This window comes from Hemicordylus capensis, chromosome 1 (assembly GCF_027244095.1).
Source record: "Hemicordylus capensis ecotype Gifberg chromosome 1, rHemCap1.1.pri, whole genome shotgun sequence".
NCBI classification, from domain to species: Eukaryota; Metazoa; Chordata; class Lepidosauria; order Squamata; family Cordylidae; genus Hemicordylus; species Hemicordylus capensis.
Window position 1 is genome coordinate 78,388,803 of NC_069657.1, and position 19,002 is coordinate 78,407,804.

The 19,002-nt window shown below is 43.0% G+C and overlaps 1 protein-coding gene across 6 annotated transcripts in view; it reads right to left on the bottom strand.

Moving 5' to 3' along the window:
- Window positions 1-19,002, bottom strand: part of SMOC1 (SPARC related modular calcium binding 1) — a 136,706-nt gene that overhangs the window by 100,388 nt on the left and 17,316 nt on the right. For all 6 annotated transcript variants that reach the window (XM_053257308.1, XM_053257300.1, XM_053257337.1 and 3 more), the window contains exons 2-3: window positions 11,060-11,231; window positions 855-967 (exon numbers count right to left, since the gene is read on the bottom strand). In XM_053257308.1, coding sequence (XP_053113283.1) covers window positions 855-967; window positions 11,060-11,231 — 285 coding nt within the window. The remainder of the gene's footprint in view (window positions 1-854; window positions 968-11,059; window positions 11,232-19,002) is intronic.

Below are 19,002 nucleotides of genomic sequence, written 5' to 3' on the forward strand. Positions count from 1 at the left end.
CACCATCAGTACTCAGAGATCCTTAGCTCTTCCTGAGGGGCCCATCATCTGGCACTACATCAACATTCATTCAATTTTGTCTATCCATGTGGTTTTCTTGGTAAAATACAGGAGTGGTTTACCATTGCCTTCTCCCACGCAATATGAAATGATGCCTTTGTCGTTGTCACTGAAGTGATCATCTGCCTCCAGCACCTTCCTATATCGCTGCTGTCCAATATAGGTGCCTGCTTGCTTTAGCTGGGCAGCTGGGATAACCTTCGCACTTTGGGTGACCCTTCTGGGAGTATGCCTCCCAGCGTACACTCATCCCTCCCAGGAACACACACACACACACGCCATGATGAGGCAGCATAGCAGGACTTGTGGGGGGCAGGCAAGATCAGGGTTCCTCAATCCTATGCTAAACCAAATTGACTGCACACTAATCTTATTTTACTCAGGTTTTCCAAGGCAAGGAAAGTAGAGATCCCACTTTGACTTACTACGCAGCTACTCCCTCCTCCTGCCTTTGGCCTTTCCTCTGCTATGCTAGCCCTACACTTAGGAGACCCAAACTTTCTCCTTCCTTCCATGTACCTCTCTCTTTGGCCTAATACCCACACCTCCCTCCTGAGTCATCACAGCCTCATTTTTTCTGCATTATCTACCACAGTTCATCCTTTTACAATGCACTCGGGTCCAACATCAAAGTAAAAAACACACATGCTATGCACCACTAGCAAAATGCAGACAAATATAAACTCCCATCTTGTCTGCAAAATACACATGTGGCAACTAGAAAAGGATCAAGCCATCACTTCTGGGTATTTTTGTCAAGATGTATATAAGAAAAGCAATTATGAAAATCTTACCTGGGTGAATGACCCATCCTCACTACACTCTGGAATGAAGACAGCTTCTTGTGGCTTCTTTGCTTGGTCCATTGCTTGGGCTCTTTCTAATCGGCATTTACTTTGACCAGCATCTGTGCAAAGAAAGAAAATCCCTTAGAATTTACTTATTTAATTAAAATATTTCTATACCACCCAAATCCTGCGTCTCTGGGCAGTTTATACTGAAAATAATTTAAAACATCAAATCAATTAACAATTAAAATCATTTAAAACATTAAAAAAACAACATTTAAAACCCAATATTAAAAATTTTAAAACTATAAATCTAATTAAAAGCCTAATTGCTTTTAATTGCCCACACTTATGTGTGGGCAAATTTCCCCGCTAGATTAGAATCTATCCATGATAAAAGGGGAAAGTGGCTCAAAACTGAGCTTTGCTAACATTATGTTGTGGATTAGGATTTTTTCTCATTTCTATACCATAGAGTAATAATCACTAGACACATATATCTGACCAAGTCAACTCTAACCCACTGAAAAATCATAACACAATACAGTATGCGTCTTTGTCCACATGCATTCATTTTCAGAATGAATGGAACCTTCCATTTGTTCCGAAATGAACAGCAGGGGATCAAATGGGAGCCCATTTTAAGATCCTACATTAATTGCCCTTTGGTTTGTTAGCTTTAAAATTGTATCTATCACATATCCAGTAGTGCAGTTGTAAATTCAGAAGTGCAGGCACTCTCCATGACAGCCCTCATGGCCATGGCAACCCCAACAGCCAGAGAAGCCGAAACCTACTGGTGCTCTAGCCCTGCGACTCTCCCCTCCACATATCTTCATTTGTCATTTTTGCCACTGATCTAGTCAGCAGCAGCAGGAACTCCAAGCTCCCTCTTGTGGGGCATAATCTTGAATAGCCTTTGTTTCCCAAGACAAAATGGGTATTCAGGATGGTTCCCCACAGGAGGTGACTGTACCTTGGCATTCCTGCTAGTGATACGGTAACATAGGCAGCGGTGAAAAGAGATACAGTAAGTGTTTTTCTTCTTTTAAAAACCACCCCTGAAAATGAGGTTATGAAAATGAACCTACAAATGGGTCTTGAAACTAAGAGGGATAAACTCAAAACTAAAAAGAGAGAGAGAGTCCTGAAAATGGAAAATATAGTGTACACATTTACACTTCCTTATGCAGAGGGTACTTCCAGACAGGGTGTTTAATCCAGACTTATCTCATCTTATTCACAAGTGCTTTTGGGAGGGTAGGGTGTCACATGACACCATCCGATCATTGTCAATCTGTACTTTTCTCCATTATAGCGAATAATCACTATAATGACTGCATGCGTGGAGCTGTTAGTATTAATGTTGTGGGGTGTGGGTGTGGGTGTGTTTATTTTGAGGTGTATGCCCATATAGACCGCTATAGAAACAGGAAGGATAAAACGGAGGAGAATCAGTTTACTGTGTCAGAAAACCATGCTATATTTACTGTGGTGTGAAAGCAGCAGTGCAATTCTGCTTGCAACACATAATGGAAAAACATTTGACAGGTTGGTGCTGCAATGACCAATTGCAATTCGACACAGCAAAAACAAGTGTCTGTCATACAGAAGCTTTTGCAGATCAGGAGTATGTGCTTTGAATCTCCCAGCAGCACACTCATATGTAAGCATATTTAAGATGGTAACACATGGACTCAACCCTTTGTTCTAGCATTTTGCTCTTGGAGTATTATGCTCCACTTCAGCCAGATTAAGCTGGAGGTGGTCTTCAGATTAAACTGGTTTTATTCAAAAGAACAACAAAAGTCTGTTCTAAATCAGCACGTTGTTCTCCTAATTCTGCTGCCCAGAACCAGTTCTGAGGGGTAATATATGATGTCCTCCTTAAAAGAGAGAACTTATTTTCCTGACATGGAAGGCCCAAGATTGGTTGGAAGGGCTCCAGAGCTGACATGTTGCCACAATTTGTAGCACTGCATTGTTGTTTAGTAGAGATGTGCAAATTGATTTGGGTACAAATCAATTTGTACCCAAATCTAGCTGATTCGGGTGATTTGGAGACAAAACAAATCACCCCTGTGGTCCATTAGCTAGATTCGGATCCAAATTGAATCGCGCCTGATTAGATTTGAATTGATTCGAGATTTGGATCCCTCCTATTAATTTCCCCAGATTCCCAGCTTTCATTTAAAAAAAAAAAATGCTAAGCTCTAGCCATTGCAGTTATGTAGAAGTGTAGTTATGGAGTGAAATGGGTGGTCACTATTTTTCAAGTGTTTCTTTGGTGTATAATAACTTTCCCTCAATGAATCCCTATGAGGATTCATTACACACCTTCATTTCTTCTATTCATTTTGACTGTCTTTTGAACAGTGGAACATTGGAAGCTGCCATATACTCAGTCGGACCATTGGTCTATCTAGCTCAGTATTGTCTTCACAGACTGGCAGCGGCTTCTCCAAGGTTGCAGGCAGGAATCTCTCTCAGCCCTATGTTGGAGAAGCCAGGGAGGGAACTTGGAACCTTCTGCTCTTCCCAGAGCGGCTCCATCCCCTGAGGGGAATATCTTTCAGTGCTCACACTTCTAGTCTCCCTTTCATACGCAACCAGGGCGGACCCTGCTTAGCTAAGGGGACAAGTCATGCTTGCTACCACAAGACCAGCTGTCCTCCCACAACAGTGCCAACTGTCAGCTGCCATGTGCCAACTACACCCCCCTCCCACCCACAAGGCAGTGGGGTACTACTCAGTTTATGTTCTAGGATTGTTTTCAAGTGTTTAGGCTCTTTGGTGTCTAATAACCTTTCCTCATAATGAATCCCTATGAGGATTCATTACACACCAAAGAGTCTAAACACCTCAAAAATTCCTAAAATATAAACTGAATACCCAGGGGCTTGTGGGTTGGGGGGTAGTTGGGACATGGGATGCCACTAATTCCCTACCAGCAAAGCAGTGGGGTCAAGATGAACAGAAGAAATGAAGGTGTGTAATGAAGACACAAAATAATCTAAACACTTCAAAAATACTTAAAATATAAATTGAGTACCCCAGTGTGTGTGTGGGGTGGGGGGTGTAGTTGACACATGGCAGTTGACAGTTGGCACTGTCCGGTGATAGTCAAAATGAACAGAAGAAATGAAGGTGTATAATGAATCCTCATAGGGATTCATTATGAGGAAAAGTTATTAGACACCAAAGAATCTAAACATTTCAATATTCCTAAAAATTAAAATTAGTATCCCACTGCCTAGTTGACACATGGCAGCTGACAGTTGGCACTCAGGGGCATAACTATAATAGGGCAAGGGGAGACAGTTGTCTGGGGGCCCACTGCCTTGGGGGGCCCCCAGAGGCAAGTCACATGACTGACTCCCCCAGCAGCGCACCCGCCTGGGCTTCCTTCAGTTGTATTCATCCTCCGAAATTGATGTGAATGTTAAGACCTGGAGCTACCAGAACAGCATGTCTTTCTCTAGTACCATAAAATGACTTGCATCATCCACTATTTACAAAACCTTTTAAAAAATAATTTAGGATGATGTTCTATTGTGGCACATAGGTTCACACACACACACACACACACACACACACACACACACACACACTATGCTTTTTGTTACCACTATTCAGCCTCATTTAAGATTTCTTTACTTCATGAGCTGAGCTTCAGTGAAGGGGGGGGCATTTTAAAATCTTGTCTCTGGGCCCACTCCAACCTTGCTACACCCCTGTTGGCACTGTCCAGTAAAAGTCAAAATGAACAGAAGAAATGAAGGTGTGCAATGAATCCGCATAGGGATTCATTGTGAGGAAAAGTTATTATTCACCAAAGAATCTGAACACTTGAAAAATAATGACTGCACATTTTGCTCCATAACTGCACTTCTACAAGGGCTAGAGCTTAGCTTTTTTTAAAATTAAAGCTGGAGATCTGTGTTAGGGTTAGTACATGGCAACATTGAATCCCCATTATTTCCTATGGTGGAAATGTTCAAAATCAGTAAAAACTAAAATAATTCATTAAAGATCAACCAAGTGTCCCACTGCCTTGAAATTTGGGTGGTAGATGGCACCCATGGGGACCTACCTACCACCTAAATTCGGTGCCCCTAGGACCTTCTTAAGTGATCCAAAATCAATCTGAATCCAAATCAAATCAAAGCAAATACAAATCAAATCTAGGGTGAATGGGGGGTAGATTTGGACACAAAACAAATCAGGAGTGATTTTGTTTTTAGCACAAATTGAATTTAAAAAATCAATTTGTGCACATCCCTATTGTTTAGGAGCAGGTTCAATGTCAGTGCCAGAAAAGCAGCCTTGATTGCCACTGTCATGTCAGAAGGATGCCCTCTGCCTCCATCCCACAAAAAAATTACAGCTGTGCCAAGTAAAGATATTCATACTCAATTCCAAGGCAGGGTAGAGGCCATGTATGATTCCTTGTGCAGTAAGCTTTGGGCTGGTTGGTCCCACCAAAGCAAAACCTTACACCAATGTCTATTTGCAATTCAATTTTAAAGACAAATCTTTACTAACATGGAACAGCTGAAGGAGAGGTGGCAGGACACTTATCGAGAAATGGCACTGAAAGCAACAGAACCAAGAGCCGAACTACACATTCAGAAATGCCATGTGGTACAGCCCACCTTGGACTCTACCACTTTAGAAGTTGCATGTTTTAATACTCACACATGCAAAACTCCTGACTGAAGACCAAAAGTGACAGGAACACAGGTTTCACTTTCCCCATGTTCAAGAGAAGGGGAACGCTTTTGGAGGCTAAAAACCATTAGGAGAGACTATGTTTATAAAAAGACATGACAAATCTGTTTAGCAGGAAAGATAGCAAGGAAAAACACAGGCATTTCCAACTCACTCATTAAAAAATAGTACTTGGAAATGACAGCTTCTCCACTATAAAATCATCATGGTCTATTACTATATGCAGTACATAGGAACATAAGAACAGCCCTGCTGGATCAGGCCCATGGCCCATCTAGTCCAGCATCCTGTTTCACACAGTGGCCCACCAGATGCCGCTGGAAGCCTACAGGCAGGAGTTGAGGGCATGCCCTCTCTCCTGCTGTTACTCCCCTGCAACTGGTACTCAGAGGCATCCTGCCTTTGAGGCTGGAGGTGGACTATATATAGCCCTCCAACTAGTAGCCGATGATAGACCTCTCCTCAATGAAGTTATCCAAACCCCTTCTTAAAGCCATCCTGGTTGTTAGCTGTCACCACATCTTGTGGCAGAGAATTCCATAAGTTAATTATGTGTTGTGTGAAAAAGTACTTCCGTTTGTTGGTCCAATATTTCCTGGCAATCAATTTCATGAGATGACCCTTGGTTCTAGTGTTATGTGAAAGGGAGAAGAATTTCCCTCTGTATACTTTCTCCACACCATGCATGATTTTATAGACTTCTATCACGTCTCCCCGCAAACATCCTTTTTCTAAACTAAATAGCCCAAGGTGTTGTATTCATTCACTCGATTTCTATACCACCCTTCCAAAAATGGCTCAGGGCAGTTTACATAGAGAAATAGTAAATAAATTAGATGGATCCTTGTCCCCAAAGGGCTCACAATCTAAGAAGAAACATAAGATAGATACCAGCAACTGTCACTGGAGATACAGTGCTGGGGGTGGATAGGGCCTTGTAGCTTTGCCTCATAAGGAAGGTGCTCTAGGCCCCCTGATCATCTTGGTTGCCCTCTTCTGCACCTTTTCCAGTTCTACAATGTGCTTTTTAGATGTGTTGACCAGAATTGTATGCAGTACTCCAAGTGTGGCTACACCATAGTTTTGTATAAGGGCATGATAATATTAGCAGTTTTATTTTCAGTCCCCTTCCTAATGATCCCTAGCATGGAATTGGCCTTTTTCACAGCTGCTGCACATTGAGTTGACATTTTCGATGAGCTGTCCACAACGACCCCAAGATCCCCCTCTGTCAGTCACCTACAGCTCAGATCCCACCGCTGCTTACCCCCACTTCTAGATCATTTATGAATAAATTAAAGAGCATCGGCCCCAGTACAGAACCCTGAGAGACCCCACTTCTTACATCCCTCCATTGTGAAAACTCTCCATTTATACCTATCCTCTGTTTCCTGTCCTTCAACCAGTTAGCAATCCACACATGTACTAGGCCCCTGACTGCTAGGTTTCCTCAGGAGTCTTTGATGAGAAACTTTGTGGAAAGATTTTTGAAGTCCAGTTATTATACTGTCAACTGGATCACCTTGATGACACACTTGATGACACTCTCAAAGAACTCCAAAAGGGTTGTGAGGCTAGATTTCCCTTTGCAAAAGCCATGCTGGTTCTCTCCCAGCAGGGCCTGTTCTTCTATGTGCTTTACAATTATATCATTGAGATTGCTTTTCATCAATGTGCCTGGAATGCACATTAAGCTAACCAGCCTGTAATTTCCCAAATTGCCCCGGATCCCTTTTTGAAAACCGGTGTTACATTTGCCACTTTCCAGTCCTCTGGAACAGAGCTTGATTGCAGGGATAAGTTATATATTTTATCAAGGAGGTTGGCAATTTCACATTTGAATTCTCTGAGGACTCTTAGATGGATGCCATCTGGCCCTGGTGATTTGCTAGTTTTCAGTTTTTCCAGACAGTTTAGAACATCATCCCTTGTCATTGCTATCTAGCTCAGTTCTTTAGCCTCCATCCCTAAAAAGCCAGGTTCAGGAACAAGTATATGCTCAATATCCTCTGCCGTGAAGACGGACGCAAAGAACTTATTGAGCTTCTCTGCAACCCCCATATCCTCCTTAATAATCCCTTTCACTCCTTCATTGTCTAATGGTCCAACTGCCTCCCTGGCAGGTTTCCTGCTTCTGATGTATTTAAGGATGTTTATGTTATTCCCCTTGATGCTTTTAGCTAAATGTTCCTCAAACTCTCTTTTTGCCTCCCTTATTGTCATCTTGCATTTCTTTTGCCAGTTTGTGTTTCTTTTTGTTCTTTTCATTTGGACAGGCCTTCCAATTTCGGAAGGAAGTCTTCTTCCCTTTTATGGCTTCCTTGACATCACCTGTTAGCCATGCTGGCATCCTCCTGGGCTTAGTGGTAACTTTCCTCCTTTTGGGTATACAATCTAACAGGGCTTCTAGTATTGTGGTGTTGAATAAACTCCATGCATTCTGGAGTGAAGTGACTTTTTCCCTTTTAGCTTTCTTTTCACCATACTGCTAATTTTGGAGAAGTTTCCTCTTCTGAAATTCAAAGTGTCTGTGTTAGACTTCCTTGGCGATTCTCTCCCCACATATATGCTGAATTTGATTGCACTATGGTCACTGTTCCCTAAAGTGTCAATGACACTGACATCCCACACCAGGTCCTGTGTGCCACTCAGGAATAAGTCCAAGGTCACCTTCTCTCTGGTAGGTTCCAAGACCAACTGTTCTAGGGCATAGTCATTCAGCATATCTAGAAATTTGACCTCTTTGTCATTACCTGACTGTGAATAGACCCTGTCTATGTGTGGGTAATTGAAGTCAACCTGCCTCTCCTTGATGCCTCCCTGATTTCCTCCTGCAACTCCCAGTCACTGTCAGTGTTTTGATCAGGAGGGCGATAGCACATCCCCAGTAGAACATTTCCTTTCAAGCCTTGTATTGTCACCCACAAGGTTTCTGTGGACTCAGGGCCACCTCGGTTTTCTACCTTGTTAGATTCTATGCCTTCTTTAACATACAGTGCTATTCCACCTCCAAGGCGCCCCTCCCTGTCCTTTCTATAGAGTTTATATCCAGGGATAACAGTGTCCCAGTGGTTCTCACTGTTCCACCAAGTTTCTGTTATGCCCACTATATCTATTTCTGTGTTAGCAACCAAGCACTCCAGCTCACCCATCTTGGCTCGGAGGCTTCTAGCACTGGCATATAAGCACCTATACGCTGAATCTCTCACCTGGTGTATGCTATCTTTCTTTTGACTCTTTGACCAGCTGGCACAGCCTTCTGTCTGCTCTTTATGTGGTTCTGCTTTGTCCCCTTCTGTTTTGTCTGAATCCTTTGCACCCTCGCACTTTAAGGGATGGCATTTGCGGAACCAGTAATACTATATGCAGGTGTATTGTCATATGCAGCTATATCTTGGACATGATGAATATTTCTATTGTCCGTGATGGACTCCAATGTTGTGATGAGAACTTAAGATGAGAGCAAAGTACCAAAAGGCCTGTTTTCTGCTGCATATTATGCTGTAGGCAGATTTCAGCATGGCCTCTGACAAATTTTCCATTTTTCCTATTCCTTTTGCAGCATGGGAAGACTTGTGAAACTATGGCTAATAGTTTGGCCTCCCATACAGCAAAACATAAAATTTTAGAAATACTAAAGGAACATCCAGAGGGCAAATGTGCATTTGGAACTTCACGGAAGGTGGGAAAGGGATTTGAAACTGAGAAGTGCTGGCACACAAACGGTTAATCACTTGTTCTATCTTTTATGTTGTGTTGTTGAGAAGTGTGTCCAAGTGGGGAACCTATAGAGAGTGTGTGAGGTAGTGTGAAAAAATAAGGGAAGAAGGAGAAAATTGAGTTTCTGAATAAACCTTTCATAGATTTAACTATGTAAGATTTCTTTGCATCTATGAGGGAAGCAGCTATAAAACCTCACTCTCTACCAAAGCTGCTTTTCGAGGTGGTAGTGGAAGGAGGGCTACTGAGGGCAGATTACATGCCTTTGTGCAGAACCTATGGTTTAGTCCTCAAACATTTACATAAGTTGTGACTTACTGCAGAATAAGTGATTCCGGAAGTTAACATCCACTTCTCTTCTGGCCAGGGCGGGCTTCAGACACTATCTGACCTAGGCCTTGGCTCCTTCCCAAAGCAGCCAAATCTGCGGCACCTTTTCCAGCAGCCAGCATTACCAGTTGGTGCTGCTGCTGGATGAGAAAGAGCATTCCAGGATCTGCAAGTTAGTATCTCCCTCCCTCCAAGGCAGAGCTCGAGAGACCCAGCCTACCACTACCATTTGGATAAAGCTCTTTTCTTCTTTTAAATAATTTTTTATGTTTACAATATGATTTTGATTTTATTTGGCCTCCTCTCACCCCCACCCACCACAAAAAAAATAGTTTTTAGATTGCTGGACTGGTCTCTTGAAGACAGGACTATCAACATTTAGAAAAACTGTTGTAAGCTGCTCTGAGCACAAGGGGTAGGTAAAAGTAAAGTGTGCTGTCGAGTCAATTTCGACTCCTGGCGCCCACAGAGCCCTGTGGTTTTCTTTGGTAGAATACAGGAGGAGTTTACCATTGCCTCCTTCCACACAGTACGAAATTATACCTTTCAGCATCTTCCTATATCGCTGCTGCCCGATATAGGTGTTTCCCACAATCTGGGAAACATACCAGCGGGGATTCAAACTGGCAACCTTCTGCTTGTTAGTCAAGCATTTCCCTGCTGTGCCTGGGATATAAATCAAATCAATTTAGGAAGACAAACTTTTCTTCTCCTTGGGAAGAATCCTATCACCACACTTTCTGCTGACTAAAAGAAACATAACTTTTAAACCAATAAACTGAAGAATGTTACTTGAACTCTCTACCTCTACAATCAGAGGGCCTCATTTATGGCATTACACATTTGACTTTAAAATTATTTATGCTGTGTCACATTAACACAGAAGTGATACCCTGAAGAGTGGAAGGCGGTTTTTTGTGTGTTTTTATTATTATCATTATTATTAATTTGATTTATATACCGCCCTTCCAAAAATGGCTCAGGGCAGTTTACACAGAGAAATAATAAATAAATAATGTCTCCCTGTCCCCAAAGGGCTCACATTCTAAAAAGAAACACAAGATAGACACCAGCAACAGTCACTGGAGGTACTGTGCTGGGCGTGGATAGGGCCAGTTACTCTCCCCCTGCTAAATAAAGAGAATCACCACGGTAAAAGGTGCCTCTTTGCCCAGTTAGCAGGGGTCACTTGCCAAAACACACTACTTGGTTCTCTTTTATTCCTTTGTTAAGATTCCTGATCTTGATTCCTGAAGTCCCCAAGACCTCTTTATCTATCTCTTCGCTAGGATATTTAAATAGTTCTGCTTTAATGAAATTGGTATTTCCAAAGTATTTCTGGTTTCATGCCATAATCTACTTATGATTTTAAGACCTATACAAAAGCACACTCCCATCCCATGTCAAGAGGATTACCCTTCACCCCTTACCTTTGCATCTGCCTCTGTGAACCACACTCAGGCTTGAATCTCTGCACTTTGCTCTCTGATAGTCACACATCGATTCGTAAGTCCTGCCATCAGAGGCACAGAGGGGCTTGGCTGGAGACCTGGAGCAGTGCAGGTTACATTGCGGGTCTCTGTCGCGGTCACTTATTAAAAACTAAAAGGTGATGAGAACGGGAAAGAAGAAGAAAATGTTTTGATCTGTGAAGTAGCTTGTGCATATTGAAAAGAAAAAAGGCTACAGTATGTTCTTACTCATTCTGCTAGACAAACATATCCTCCATTCCCTTCTGAAGCACCACAGGAACTCTGGGGTCCTCCCGCATACCATCACTGGCTGTAGCTCACTCCAGTGTGGACAAACATATGCTCTCTGCATGCATACATAATGCCAATTCCACAAAGAAAACTCCCAGAAAACTGGCATCCCATTCAGCCACACTATCATTCTTCCTCAAACAACAACAAACCACCCCATTACATTAGAACCACCCGAAGAAACCAACCTTTGGATAGCTGCATGTCTTACAGGGAGATCTTGAGCCACTGGTATAATCACTTTGGTGAGAGCTGCCTAAAATACCTTTCCAAGTATAAAGCTTCTAGGAACAATGCCCAAAGTTCTAGGCTTGCTGTCCTGATTTTTAACACTGGCTACATTCGCACATAACATGGAGCTGAAGTTGAGTGGGCCAGTGGTTCCGCAGATGTTACGTCCAAAAGTGGGGAAATAACAGTTTGGCGCGGTAACAAAACTGAAGGTTCAGATTGGGAACTCCAATCTGAACCCTTGGGTTGTAGTGAGTTTCGCTGCTGCAACCCAACGTTGGACGCAGCCTGCAGTATGTTTGAATGAGGAACTGCAGGTTGTGTTCTCTGGAACCAGAGTTGAGGGAGGAAGCTCCTTCCTCAACTCTGATGTCATTGGCTGTGCAGACTGTCTTTCAGTCAAGAAGGAAGTCCGCACAGCCAGTTTCCCCTCCTCTCTGCAGTCTCGCTGAATGCAGAGAGGACGTTCTCTGCTATGTCTGAATTCAAATGGAAGAGTGGGGGGAGGGGGCGCAGAAGCGTGGGTCCCCTGGACCCACAGTCCCATGTTATGTGCACATGTGGACAGTCTAAAATACACATCTTGAGCTATATATCTTGACAGGTTAGACCAGTGATTCTCAAACTTGGGTCCTCAGGTGTTATTGGACTTCAACTCCCATAATCCCCAACCAAAGGCCACTGAGGCTGGGAATTATGGGATCTTAAGTCCAATAACACCTGAGGACCCAAGTTTGAGAATCCCTGGGTTAGACTAAATAACCTTTTCTACTTTAAAAAATGAAAGACTCAGTTAAGTAAGCTCCACATAATTAAAATCAAATTATTCTGTATGTTAAATTTCTTTACAGTGAGGCTTTGCAATCAAGGGCCAACAGAAGACATGCGAGGCCCACAGTTCTGATTTAGGCCATAAATTTGTTTGTTCCCTCCACTCTATTTGATCTGACAGCTTGCCCAAGCAAACACACTCCAAACATTTGGCAGTTTCTTTTAATACATATTTTCCCTATAAACATGCACCCGCATATACCACATTTGCAAAGGTTTGATATTTTTACTGTTGCTTAAGGTAGTACAAGTGTTTATCGAAAAAATTAAGAGCACAAGCACAGCCTTCTTGGATCAACAATGGATCCATCCAGCCAAGCGTCCCATCTCCAAGGGGCAGTCAGTTCTGAAACGCCAAAGTACAATCAGACACTATTGATCACTTCCACTAAGCCTAGTGTAAGGAATAGGAAAGTGGGGTCTGAGGCTCCACCTAGCTCCCCCAGCTGAGATTCTTCCTGATCCCATGGATCCTCAACCACATACCTCGCACACTTTTCCTAATCCATGATACATCAAAGGGCTATCTAGTCACCTTCCACTCCAGCATGCACAGCAACACAAGTCACATGAAAGATGGCATGCGGCAACTACAGCTCTTCCTGGATGTTTTATGCAGAATTTTTCACCTATTATTTTAACAAAACTACATTCAGACTATTGGCTTAATTAGTAATATGTGGCAGGTTTCTAACATGGCTCTTCAAATTCACAATGACCACCATTTCACACATTCAAAGTAATTGTTGCTGCAGTGATCTTTTCTTTATTATTAGAGCTCTCTAAACTAAACACTGGAAGAAGATAGACTTTCCTTGTTTGTTGACACTGGGGTGGGGGGAGTGGACTATATAGTGGACTAAAGACAACAGCTTGTTGCATGAGATCAGTAGCTCCAGTGGAGAATTATGTGATTGAACCCTGCAAAAAACATTTTTTTAAAACACCACATTTAGGAAACTAGGAGTCAAAAGTAGAAATCAGACTACAAGTCTCCATGTGGGGACTGTCTCTCAAACTCCCTTTTCACTGAAGTGACATTCAGGTTAAATAAGGTAATTTATCTCTCACCCGCGATCTGAACAAGACTGCAACAGTCAAATTCGGCACCGGGGAAAGCATATGACACAACAGTACATTAGCTGCCCAACATGAACCATCAGGTCACTCCTCAAACACAGCCCTTGGACAGTTCAAATATGGCTCTTGGTGAATTGTGTCTCGTCCCTTCCCAAAGGAATCTCTTATATTACACAGTAACATAACCTGCATACTGGAGGAAGTAGGCATGCAGACATGAAGACAGCAAGATTTTCTTTCCTATTGCTCAATTCCATGATCATATACTGCAGGAATATGACTTGACCTAAAATATGTGGCTTGATTCACTTTCTTGAGTAATCTGCTATCCATATAAGTTATTTTCTGCTTTCCAACTATGACATAGTTGCAGTCTGGACCAGGTTGCAAATTGCAGTGGGCCAGATATGTGCGAATGGTATTGCTTGGTGACAGGAGGCTTGTTAGCAGATACAAGAGCTATACCCTAAATGAACGGAATTCACAGTCCTTATCCCCAGGGTGCACCAGGTTTTGTGCCCAAGCACAAAACTTAAAATAAAAACGAAGAGTTGTTAGCTTTAAGTAGGAAGGAAGAAGTAGGGAACAGGAGGGAAAGTGATAGTGGAGGAGAAGAGTAAGCAGCTAAAAAAGGAGTGTTGTACATCTTAGGCCTATTTTCTATATGTAGTTTGCAACTATCTGTTGGGCACATTATAGAACAGCATCTATTTCCAAATAATTGAGCCTGGATGATGCAAGATTTTACAGTAGTCCATTTTCTATTCTAAGCACACAAATCTTAGAGAAAGACTTTCAGAGTCATTCCAATACAGCAGCTTAAAGCCCTTGCTTTGTGAACACTCATTTACACAGGTGCACATTTATAGCCATTTCCCAAACTATTCTGGCCTCCTCTGACCTGGGAAGACAACAGAGATTAGATAAGAGAGAATTGGGGGGGGGGGAGCTAGAATTTGCCAACCATGAACATTTGCTCCATCTCTCCACACTTCAGCACCACTGCTGACAAAAAACAACAAACACTGATTAAAGAACTTTTAATGTCTGTGAGAAAAAGCAGGTTCCTTGCAGCTGGCTTAGCAGCTGGAACCACTTTTAGAGTTTTGCTCCGGAAGGGTCTGTCCCCACAAAGGAAAATATGTTTGGTGGTCACTTGCTCTCGGCTCCCATCTGCAAACATCATAACATACAACTGAACCGTTTATGCAGACCGGTGTGAAATTGTAATCAGTGCCCAAAAAAAGCCTCCTTGCAACAGAGAGAATAAATTTGGACTGATTAACACCATTCAGGCAGGGGAAGGGAAGCGAGGGACAGAAAAGGAAAAAACTCTGCTTGAACTAAAAATGCTCTGACAACCAAAATGATACTATCATTTATGAGTGGAACTTTGAACAGAGGCAAAAGTACACACAACTGTTTCCATTGCTGCTAAAAGCACCCCATTCAAGGTGGCTTATTATTCTTTTCACTTTACAGATTAAGAACCAAGATCCCATCTGCTAACTGACCATATACTACCACAATCGAAAAATTTGCAGCAAGCCTTTGCTGATGCGCTGATCAAAGCATGCTTATCAAAATGAACTTGTTTTATTGCCACAGTCATCCTTCCGCTATATCTTAATCCTTCATTCACATATGCATATGTTTTATATCTGCCCCATCTTATGACAACTTGACCCAGTCAACTTGTGCATATGCAAAAACGTCGCTTTTATACTGGGTAAAGCAATGCGGATATGAACATCTTTAAAGCTGTATAAAGATCAACATGTTGTAAACACTTTGGATAAACACAATTTCAGATGCCATCTGGGGCCATCTGTAGCTTTTCCATGCAATATAACCAGGAAGTGTGCCAATCCTAGCATTGGAGTGCCGTTAGATCAAGAAACTAGTAAGGTCAGCAGAACAATGCAGTAACCACAGAACAAATGCAACTGGCAGCCTCAAACCCCTGCACAAGTTTTTTACAGTAACTTCTACAAGGTCTACAACTGCTACACTTTAGCAGTTTAGCAAGGTTGTAGTCAAAAGTGCTTAAGTGCTACAGCAGTGAAGCTGCTGTGCAACTACAGCTTTACATTTTAATAAGCAATACTTGTTAAATATTGTCAGAAGCACCCAAACGTGATAAACAGAGCACAGTTCAGTTAAGATTTCTTAACATGACACAATCCCTCATTCCTGTGGGCAGTATATGCATATTTGCACAGACGAACAGATCACATTTTAAGCCTACTTTCCAGAAGGCTTATGAAATCACCCAGCGGGGTGTGTGTGTGTGTGTGTGTGTGCGCGCGCGCATGTGCATATACATGCACACATGCACGTCCATCCCTCACTATCAACTTCGGAATGCCTGTACTAATATGAACCAAATCAAGTACAGTTGTGGGGACACATAGGGACACCTCAAATGTATTGTTTGTGATGTCATCCACCCCAATTCAAGATGGTGGATGCATGAATGTATGAGGCGTAAATGGGCTAAATTGTGAATTGCCTAAATGATTTGGATCAAATTTAGTCCTGTTGTAGGTATAGTGAAAGGAAAGTAAGCAGATTAGTTCTTACTTGAACAACTTGTTTAGGATGTTTCAGGGGCACAAACACTGAAATTAATGCAGGGCTGCACAGCAGCCAATGCCAATGGAATTCATCCTGTTATCACTTCTCCATCTGTTGGCGTAAGAGTGACTAGTCTTTTATGCTATATTGATTGCTTTAAGTCAAAAATCCATCATCTGTCTCAATGAAAATAAGCACCTCACCTGGAGAAAATTTCATATAGCTCATTTATAACATTTAAGAAAGGTATAAAATAATCATTCCAACCAAGGAAAGGAACAAAACCTACCTTGAATTTAGAAGAGGAAGAAGCCATGTAAAGCTTATATGACATCCCCTTTCCCTCACCAACTGGTACAACCCAGATATCACCGTTTCATACCAGTTTAGTTTACTATATATTATTCCTCCTCTTCACATTGTTGGTTTCCACAGATGAGGAAGCACTCAGGGTAATGATGTCAGAGCATAAAGTAAGTTATAGTACATATTATCAAGCTTGGGGTGTAAGCAGAGAAGAGCTACTACTCTATAATGGATGGTCATTTCAGCAGCAACCCTTTTCTTACATATATAAGAAGTAGTTCCACCCTTAGCAGTGAGTTTTTCTTGACATTTAATCTTCCAGCATTTATTTTTATTTTATTTTATTTTATTGCATTTCTGAGTAATGTCATTATAGCTTTCCTTCTAGCAATAGCCATTACAGGCCACTGAAACTCAGTTTTCTTGTTGAACTCAGTGTCAAGGGCCTGGTTCACACATACACTTTTTAACGGCAGTTAAAGCTGCCACCATTTGTAACTGTACTGTAGTACGCTCAAACACGCGAAACTGCTGTTAAGGGTCTAAAGTTAACTCCCATTTTCCCTGACAAACTCCAATCAGAACCTGAGGTTTTCTCTAAGCTTCATCTCCAACAACCATGGTTTTGCCACCAAACAGTTACTCCTGAAGGCAGACTCACCCATAACTACAATTAGGAGCCCATTTCCAAACTCTAATCATAGAGGCGGTGGCACAGATCGGCCCGAGAACACAGCTGCTTCATGCTTTCAGCACTTCTCAGTGGCAGCCACTTGGGAAAAAAGACCACACCCCTCCTGCCACTGTCAAACCTTGTGCCCTGCCAACCTACCCGTCACTGTGGGGATGCGCGTTTCTACCCACAGCCCTCAATGGGCGATGCAGCCATCCCGAGGTGGCTGGAAACCAGGGCTCTCTACTCCTGGGAATCACCGTGCCTCAAACTCTACATACATATGAGACAACACCTGCCCTGGCCAGGGAGTTTCGAATGGCTGGAAGGGACCACTCCGCAGCCACATCCATGCAAATTGTATGTGTGGGGCTGCTATTGGCAGGGTCTGAAAGGCATACACACACCCCACCCACAGAAGGGATTCTGGAGCAGCCAGGTTCTATTTTTCACAAAGAAAGAGTGGGGAAGGGGGCCCCAGCCCCTTCCCTCTGGGGCGGGGGGGTGCCTACAGAGGCTAGTTCATGATCAGGACAGGTCCCTGACAGTCTTGGGTCAGCTAAGATGCTTTTTCAAGGAAACTGCCATCTGATCCAGGGTTCAGTGACCAGGCATGAGAGTGACAGGCCACGAGGACACCCCGGACAGCTCATGAGTTTCAACTTCTGTTGAAAAGCGGTATATAAATATTTTGTTGTTACATGCAGATTTGCAGGCATGGAGATGGGAGAGGCAAGCCCCACCCTCCACTTTCTGGAAAATGCCAGAGCATAAGTTGGCGATGCAGAGTGAAAAGGAAAGTAGTATTGTGACCAGAAAAGGCATAGCTGATTCAATAGAGCAATACATCCCCTTCTCCACCTAACACTTCCCTCAAAAGAACGTCAGGCCATGGGTGCTCTGGATAGAGCAAGGAAGGTTTCTGGCTTGCAGCCACAGGCAGTGCTATCCCGGGGAACACATTTCTAGTCCCGGAGACCATGGGACAAGCTGCCATGATACCATGCCCCCTTCCAGACCACACATCCATTTGCATAGATAAGAACATAGGAAGCTGCCATATACTGAGTCAGACCATTGGTCTATCAAGCTCAGTATTGTCTTCATAGACTGGCAGGGACTTCTCCAAGGTTGCAGGCAGGACTCTCTCTCAGCCCTATCTTGGAGAAGCCAGGGAGAGAACTTTGAAACCTTCTGCTCTTCCCAGAGCGGCTCCATCCCCTGAGGGGAATATCTTTCAGTGCTCACACTTCTAGTCTCCCTTTCATATGCAACCAGGGCAGACCCTGCTTGGCTAAGGGGACAAGTCATGTTTGCTACCACAAGACCAGCTCTCTTTACCCTTTACAGTGCCCAGGAACGGCCAACCTATGCTCTGGCATTTTCCAGAAAGTGGAGGGTGGGGCTTGCCTCTCCCATCCATCTCCATGCCTGCAAATCTGCATATAACAACAAAATATTTATATACCGCTTTTCAACAGAAGTTTCCAAATTGGTTTTAAAGAGAGAAATAATAAATAATTAAATAGATGGCTCCCTGTTCCTAAAGGGCTCACAATCTAGAAAGAAACATGAGATAGACACCAGCAACAGTCACTGGAAGTACTGTGCTGGGAGTGGATAGGGCCAGTTACTCTCCCCCTACTCAATAAAGAAAATCTCCACGTTAAAAAGGTGCCTCTTTGCCCAGTTAGCAGGGGTAATACGGTGAGAGGGTAGAGTGGGAACCGGGAGTTCTGAATGGGTAGAAAGATCCCGGTGTCCAGCCTTCCACCAACACCGCACACATGACAGGGTACAGGAAACGGGGCATCTAGATGCCTGCTACGTACTTACAGGTCCACACAGGGGAAGAGTGTGGGGAGATGAGGGAGCTGCTCTATTTTTCATCTATCTATCTATCTAGCAGATT